Raw genomic sequence first — 8992 nt, 5'->3', positions numbered from 1 at the left:
GTCACGGGGGCTCTACTGTGACCATGCAGCGGATGGTGGTTTGTTCGTCACCTTCTCTCCTGTTCCCACAGCGAAACAGGTGATCTGATAACTAGCATTCAGGCCATTAACTGCAAAACCTACACTAGGCATAGTCTCCGTTCTGTGTGTTCAAGTGTTCTTGTCCTGTATTTTTTTTTTAACTATTTTTNAAAAATGCACTGAGTTTGGGTTAAAAACCAACCACCAAATGGATACCGACACCAGTCTACAGCCCAATGGCTCCCGGAGGCCAGGTGCCCCTACACCCAAATCCCTTCTCAGTACTGACAGTTGAGTTGATTCTCTTTTTACAATAAAAAATCTAAGTAATATTGCATAGGAGTACCAGAAACTGCTTCAGTGGAAACAGAAACTATTTACATTAAATAAAAACCTGGCTGCAAGCTGCGTCTGCACATGTACAGCACGGTGCGATGCACACTGTGACCGACCCATGGAGACAGCTTCTGGCACTCAGGACCACAGAGTCGCACGTTTGCCACATGAAAGGAAAGCTGAGGGCGGAGAAGAGGAAGTGAGGGGGAGGGAGGGGTCTGGTTCACTTCTGGTTCCGGAGCTGATTAGACAACCAATCTAGTCCTTCATAGAGCCCGTCCCCGCTGGTGGCACAGGTGGCCTGAATGTACCAGTTCCTGTGGCGTAGAGAGTGCAGCCCCAGCTTGTCCGTGATTTCAGCCGCATTCATGGCATTGGGGAGGTCCTGCTTGTTGGCAAACACCAAGAGAACAGCATCTCGGAGCTCATCTTCAGCTAGCATCCTCATGAGCTCTTCACGGGCCTCGTTCACACGCTCTCTGTCATTGCTGTCCACTACGAAGATCAAGCCTTGGGTGTTCTGGAAGTAGTGGCGCCACAGTGGCCGGATCTTGTCCTGGCCACCCACATCCCACACCGTGAAGCTGATATTCTTGTATTCAACAGTCTCCACATTGAAACCAATGGTAGGAATGGTGGTCACAATTTCGCCCAGCTTCAGTTTGTATAGAATTGTTGTCTTCCCTGCAGCATCCAGGCCTACCATGAGAATGCGCATTTCTTTTTTGCCAAAAAGGCCCTTGAAGAGGTTTGCAAAGATATTCCCCATGCTTGTGGATAGGTGGAATCGATACTGTCCAAAGACCTCCGCGGCGGCTGCTCCCACTGGATATTTTATTTATTTACATTTCAAATGTTATCCCCATTCCAAGTTTCCAGTCCAGAAACCCCTATCCCATCTCCCCTTCTTCTGCTTCTATGAGGATGCTCCCAATCCACCCACCTACTCCCATCTCCCATCCCTAGCATTCCCCTACACTGGGGCATTGAACCTTCACATTACCAAGGGTCTCTCCTCCTGTTGATGTTCAACAAGGCCATGCTCTGATACATATGTGGCTGGAGCCATGTGTCACTCAATGTGTACTTTTTGGTTGGTGGTTTATTCCCTGGGAGCTCTGGGGACTCTGGTTGGTTGATATTGTTATTCGTCTTATGGGTTGCAATCCCCTTCAACTCTGTCAGTCTTTTTGCTGTTCTCGCTTTTAGTAAAAATGCTTTCTAGTTTTCTGTATTGGCAAGTTCTTAGTTACATAATTGTTGCATATAGCCTTTATTCTGTTGAGATCATGATGACATTATTGCTCCAAGATCCTTAGATTTATGGTTTTTAACAAATGCTTTCTCTTGCCTAGCAAGGTATACATGCAATGGATTTCTGACCTTGTGTTTATAAATGTGGTGGGTTATTTATTGACTTACTATATATTGAGTCATTCTGATAACCGCTGAATGAAGCTGGGTTCATTGTGGTAGATAATACCTTTTTTATGTTCTTGAGTTCTTTTGAGAAGTTTCTTACTGAGAACTGTGTCTATGCTCATCGAAGAGATTGGCTCATAATTCTCTTTTTATTGTTTCACCATTATCTGGATTTTGTATCAGGACATTACTTTGGGAAAAGAATTTAGAAGCATTCTGTCCATTTCTAACCTATGGAATTTGAGGAGCAATGGCAGTAGATATTCTTTGAATGTCTGGTTTAATTCTGTGGTTCATCTCTCTTGTTGTGAGCTTTGATAGTGCCAATTACTACTTCTATATTGTTTGTTTCCATGGGACAGCTTAGGTTTTTTATTATGATTTAAATTTGTCAGGTCATATGCAGGTATACATTCATGTATTTCTTTTAGAGTTTCCAGTACAGTAGAATATAACATTTAAAAGTATATCTTTAGGATTCTCCAAATTTCTTCAATGTTTTCTTTTCATCTTTGAATTTATTAATTTGTGTCATTTTTCTGCCATTTGGTTAATTTAGCTGCTTGTCAGTCTTGTTAATCTTATGAGTCAACTATTGTTTTTTTTAATTTTCATGTTTTTTATTTGCTTGTTTATATGGCTTCTACTTTATTAATATTGGGCATGGTTTTAATGATCTATTCCTATCCATTGTCATTTGAATGAGAAATATCCCCTATATGCTTACATTTCTGAATATTTGTTCCCTCACTAAAGACCACATTTGAGACAATTATGGAACCTATAGATTTTGTAGCATTGCTGGAAGAACTATCTCTCTGGGGGTGTGTTTTGAGAGTCTATAGCCTTGTCTTACTTCCTGCCCTGTTGTCTTTTATGCCTGGACATGGTACAATTGTGAATTCTTAGCTTTCTTTTCTGGGTACTGCTGGTAAGCAGCTTCCTCCTCCATTGTGGTCTGCCCCTTTGGAGCTCTTAAGATATCCAAACATATCCGGGCGTGGTGGCGCACGCCTTTAATCCCAGCACTCTGGAGGCAGAGGCAGGCAGATTTCTGAGTTTGAGGCCAGTCTGGTCTACAGAGTGAGTTCCAGGACAGCCAGGGTTATACAGAGAAACCCTGTCTCAAAAACCAAATAGATAGATAGATAAATAGGTAGATAGATGGATAGAAAGACAGATAGATAGATAGATAGATAGATAGATAGATAGATAGATAGATAGATAGATAGATAAAATAAATAAAAATGCTACCTTTTATTTTTAGACACTTGTACACCTAAAGTAGCTCAATAGTAGTATCTTTCCTTTTTCCTCAAATCACTTTTCTTCTTTCAGTGTAGGTGTGGAAAATTCAGTACAGGACAAAATTGTAATAGGGTTAGGTTGTTGTTAAATCTATGTGAAATTGTATTAAGGAGAACTATAGGTCTATTTGTGTTCACAAAGAAACAGTCTTTAGTCTCATATGTCCATATTCACTACTACTACTGTCTCCATGAACAGACGCTATCCAACTGTCACCACACTCTTTGCAGGTCCTCATTTGTTCTGCCTCCTGCTTTTTATACCTTGTACAAGTCTTAGTGGACTGATGGATAGAGGCAGATGATTTTATGTGGCAGGGTTTTTAGTCCTAAAGGCTTCAGGATTAGAAGTTCTAGGGCTTGTCATGAAGCACTAGTCATTGAGATCCTGGAGGGCTACGCGGATTATAGAATAGGAAGGAGTCCAACAACTTTGAGTCATTAGGACAGGACATCCTAGAAGGTCAGGGTGATCGATAGCAGGCAGAGATATGTTTGCAGATGAACTACGATGCCTATAGTATGAGAAGAGTGATGCCTAAACAGTGATTAAGTAAAAGAGAAGATGGAGTACCTATGTGGTGAGAAAGAGCAGAGCCTACATGATTGGACGTAGGACATACTATCATCATAGGAGGGATGTGACTAGTCTTAGAAGTGGGATTGTCTGAGAAGTCCCTGAGGAACATGGCAGACCTTAGTAATAGGAAAGAGCAGGCCTATCTGGTGATATGAAAAAGGGCTGTTCATTACTCTTTCTACATTCCAACAGGCCATTTTAGTTAGGTGCTACTCACGATATGTGTATCTTCCATATATAACAGAAATATTTATCATTTTTTATTTACATGAATCCTAACTTCCCATTTTTCTAACCTTATCTTTTGTTGTTCTTCAGTGTCAGGAAAATTCGTTGATAATCTTGCAGTCATTTAATTTGTCATTTTTTCCTGATTTATATCGAATATACTTCTTACTGTGAGTAAAAAGTAATGGGGCAGTGAATAACAATTAAAATGAACTTTAAAAATAAGATTTTGAATCATGTAATTGGTAACCATGTATACTTAATCTAGATTCTGGCGTGGTGGAGACAGGAGAATAAGAAATGCTTTGTCATATTTTAGTAACTTACTTCTAGTACATTGTTGATGTCCATACAACTTTTACACTGAGGTCTGGGTAAGTGCATATACTTCATGTATAAATACGAGGACTAATAATAGCACAAATGATTGATAAAATTAAACTGAGTGGAGGGCAGTTCATAGTCAATTACTTTGTATCCTTCGACTCTGTTTCTTGTCCTAAGTGTGTGCCTTACAGAGAAATGATGACCACTATCTCAACTTGGAAATGTAAAATCAACACTTCTTGAAATGAGAACAAACTTTTCCACTCATACTTCACATTACAAAGTTAAAATTAGATCCCACTTCAAAACAAGCATTTTTAATTAGGAAGCATCCCAAAGAACACTGATCTATTATGCTAATTGGAATGGCCAGTGTATAAACCTTGGGTGGATCTGAAGTCAGAACTTGTTATCCTCATCTCAGTTTTCAACCACATTCATTTCTACTAAATCGTATTTTCTTTAGGAACACAACCTGATAGGCTATGAGTGTTACTAATGATATTAAGTAACCAGTTTTTCATCACTCATTCATATTTAAAGATCAAGCCCTTAACCACTGTGTATTTTTTAATGATAAAGTTCCATAAACAGAAACCTTGAATAATCATCTCATTGTAATTAGGATTTTCTGAATGGTCCCTCTGCTTTTTACAATTTTTAAGAAACTGATATTCTAAGTTATGCAATTTATACTCACATGCTGTGAAAAATATGATTATACAGTTGGCTTGGGAAATTAAATTTGAAAAATCGACTATATATTTATATATGAACAACAAGGTTAAATCTCGCCATTTTAGACATGGAATGTTGGGTGGATTTCTCTTCCCACTCTTTTTACTGCTTTTTGCCAGTGGCTATGATTCATCTGGACCTGTCCATATCCTCCAAAGAATGTTTTAAGGAAATAATGGCAGAGCAGAAAACAGGAAACAAATATTATTTTTAGTTAATGAATCTCACTTTTATCTATTGACAGGATAATTTAGAATATATTCTATTGAAATATATTCAATGTTGTGTGTTTGTGTGTGTGTTGAGTGCACATGTGTATTGAAATAACTTTTGTCAGATTAATATGCAATTCAGAATGAAATATTTTACTGGATCTTCTTGCTCATTCACACATTTCTGCAGTACACTCCATGTATGACTCCATGTTTCTTATGTACTATTTTTTACTTCTTTTTCACATTTCCCTTCCATTTATTTGCTTAGTTTAACTTAATACCACATTTTAGTATAAATTTACTTTATCTTTTCAACATTTTTTATTTTATTGGTTATTTTATTTATTTATATTTTACATGTTATCCCCTTCCCAGTTAAACACCCTATTTACTTTACTATGCCTTTTAACATTTCATCAACATAAATATCAATTAAAACAAGTTCATAATATTAGGATGCCATTTTTAAACATAAATATTATCCAGGCAAACTTACATGTAACTTTGTTCCATATTTTCCTCATCTCGTATTTTCTCGCTTTACTTATATTATTCCATATTCATGTAAATGGTTCCATGTTCTTGCCATCATTCCTTTTGAGACTTTTTGGGATTACCATGTTATAACAACAATAAGCAATTCAACATCCCAAATTATTTGCTTTCCCCAGTGCGTTTTTGGTTTGTCTTTTTATCACTTTACTCATATGTTTACTCTAGAGTAAAATTAACTCAGACCAGGATCTGGAGGAAAAGACATTTCACATCTTTTTTAAATTTGTTTTTCTGCTTGAATTCAGCAAAACATCAAAATCTAGCACACAAATATACACATCTCTTAATTCGACATTTCTTCATATAATTCATAGAACCAAAAACAAAATAAAAGCAACAGCTAATAATTTATGAGCATTCATTACAGAACTATCTTTGTTTATAAATAAAACTGCTAAATATTGCTTTTCCATTATTGAAGAGATATTCTTGAGCATACAATTCTTTCATTTTATAATATACGTTATTATTTGCATTCAATCTTATGATTAAAATGATGTTATATCCTACAGCATATTTTGTACTTCACTTGAACATTATGTTCACGTCTGGATGTATAAGGAAATTTTTGTGATCTTCAGTGTGGATATTAAGTCTGAGGGGTATAGCAGAGTCATAATTTATTTAAAGAGTCTTCTACTTTTGAAGATTTGTATTAGTTTCCATTACTGTTGACATGAGGTTGCCACATCAACATATCTTGAGAAACTGCTTATGACTATATGCCTCCTTGGTGAGTCTGTAAACTAAATTAGAAATGTTAAAAAAACAACTATTTCCCTTCCCAAATAAGGTATATCTCTATCTCTATCATCTACATATATCTATCTATATTTATACCTAATCTATATCTATATACATCGAATCTCTTCCTATATGTGTGAATACCCAAGATAAAATTCACAGACCATGTGAAGCTCAAGAAGGAAGACTAAAGTGTGGATGCATCAGTCCTTCTTAGAAGGGGGAACCAAATATTCATGGGAGGTAATATGGAGACAAAGTGTGGAGCAGAGACTGAAGGAAAGGCCATCCAGAGACTTCCCCAACTGGAGATCCATCCCATATACAGACACCAAAACCAGACACTATTTTGGACGGCAAGAAATGTTTGTTGACAGGAGCCTAATATAGCTGTATGATGAGAGACTCTGCCAGAGCCTGGCAAATATAGAGGCAGATGCTCACAGCCAACCATTGGACTGAGCACAGGGTCCCCAATGGAAGTAACATTTAGCAAAAGGACTGAAGGAGCAGAAAGAGTTTGCAACCCTTAGGAAGAACAATAATATTAACCAACCAGACTCCCCAGAGCTCACAGGAACAAAACCACCAGCCAAAGAGTACACATGGAGGGACCCATGGTTCCAACTGTACCTGTAGCATAAGATAGTCTAGCCTGACATCAGTGGGAGGAGAGGCCGTTGGTCCTGTGAAGGCTTGATGCCCTAGTGTATGGGAATGCGAGGTGGGGTGTTGGGACTGGCTGGGTGGGTGGGTGAGCATCCTCATAGAAGCAGGAGGAGAGACCATGGGATAGGGGGTTTCCAGAGGGGAAACCAGAAAAGCTTCTTGAGCTTCATGTGGTCTGTGAATTGTATCTTGGGTATTCTGAGATTTTAGGCTAATACACACTTATTAAAGTGTGCTCTTTTGTGGCTGGGTTACCTCACTCAGGATGATATTTTCTAATTTCATCCATTTTAAATGTAATAAAGAAAACATCCAATAAAATAAAATAAAATAAACACACAATTCTTTGTAACATAAAATAAGCTAATGAAGTTTGAGCACTGTGGAAACAGAGAAGAGACTTAAAAATGGTCCAGCTACGAGACTAGTATTTTCTAAAGAATTTTCTATCTTTAGGGCTTTTTCTTTACCTTAAAAATTTGTCCAAGAATTTTGTTAAGTTGATTTGTTGTAGTTCCCTATGGAACAGAAGAGGACAGTGTGCATCTGTGGTCAGTCTAGAACACTATGCTTTATTCTTTGATCCCTCCATTATGCTCTAGACCTTACAGCAGTCAATCTTGCTGTAGCCCTGATAACCTTCCTAGTTTATGCAATTTGAGTTCCTTTGGCTTCTCTGCTGTTGGAGCTCTGGGACTTTCTCTTTCTTTTGCTTCTTTCCTTCTCCACTATCCTTCCCTTCTCTCCTTTTCTCTCCCCTACACTCCTGTCCTCATCTGCCCTGCCTTCCTCCTCCCATCCCATTCTCTCCCATGCCCTACTTTTCTCCTCTGTTCCCTGTCCCAACCTTTTTAATCTTCCATTTTTACTCCTCTTCCTTTCTCTTCTCCCAGTATTTCTATGCAATATATATAAATGCTTTATTCACATGCTGCTGTTATTAAGTCCTAATATTCCTTGTTTTTCTTTACATGTTTCCTAATCCATGTTGAATATCTAAAAAACATGCTTTTGTTTGACCATTGTTTTTCTACATATAGGAAACTTATTTTCTGAGTGTATTACTACTTATGTAAACACTGCAAATATAAAAACATTGATGGACATTTGAAATATCTAAAAAAAAATTTTTCCCTCATTCCTTGTAAAGTACTTAACAAAAAAGACTTCCAACCAAAAATCCATTTTTATAAAACCATGTAATTTAAAGTATTAAGATGTATGTGCTTCTCTTGGCAGTAAATATCTTTCATTTCTCAGACTATACAAAGTGAGAGGGATTGACAAATATAGATATCCTATGAGATGATAGAGCACCAGTCATCTTGTGGATCACCATGTTAGTGCTGGGAATCACTGGTCTGTTTCAACTTATTCCACTGCTATTTCACAAAATATGCACCTACATAAGAAACCTCTATTTGTCCCAGTGTTTTTCATATAAACAGGTGTTGAAGCATGTAGAAATTATTGCTGTTTAAAAATTAAGTTAAGAACTCTTTTTTCCCAGTTTTTAAAATTATATTGATAATTTACATTTAAAACTTTGCCAATTTTCTTTTTTCATTAGAAATATACCCTTCAACCTTTACCATTAATAGTTAAGGTCCAGCCAAACTCCTGTAAATACTGTTAGTATGGTACATTAAATGACACCAAGCCCCCCCCTGCAATCAATAAGGAAGTAAACACAACTATAAAGTACCCAGCAACTTCTCCATTTTACTACGAGGAAACAGGAGTCCATTGTAAAGAGATGTGGCAGGTCCTGGCTGACTTAGAGCTCTTTGTGGGTTACAGCTTTGCTTCTCCTCCTGGTATATCCTGGGGCATAGAAATGAATGAAAACT

At 37.4% G+C, this 8992-nt stretch overlaps 1 protein-coding gene across 1 annotated transcript; it reads right to left on the bottom strand.

Moving 5' to 3' along the window:
- Positions 1-515: 515 nt before the first annotated feature.
- Positions 516-1168, bottom strand: LOC110320355 (ADP-ribosylation factor 1). The gene has a single exon (XM_021196312.2). It carries the CDS (start codon positions 1124-1126, stop codon positions 581-583), a length of 546 nt encoding a protein of 181 aa, XP_021051971.1. The 5' UTR covers positions 1127-1168; the 3' UTR covers positions 516-580.
- Between the last annotated feature and the right edge of the window lie 7824 nt (positions 1169-8992).

This window comes from Mus pahari, chromosome 4 (genome assembly GCF_900095145.1).
Source record: "Mus pahari chromosome 4, PAHARI_EIJ_v1.1, whole genome shotgun sequence".
Classification (NCBI taxonomy): Eukaryota; Metazoa; Chordata; class Mammalia; order Rodentia; family Muridae; genus Mus; species Mus pahari.
The sequence above is the reverse complement of the archived record's forward strand: the minus strand, read 5'-3'. Positions and strand labels throughout refer to the sequence as shown.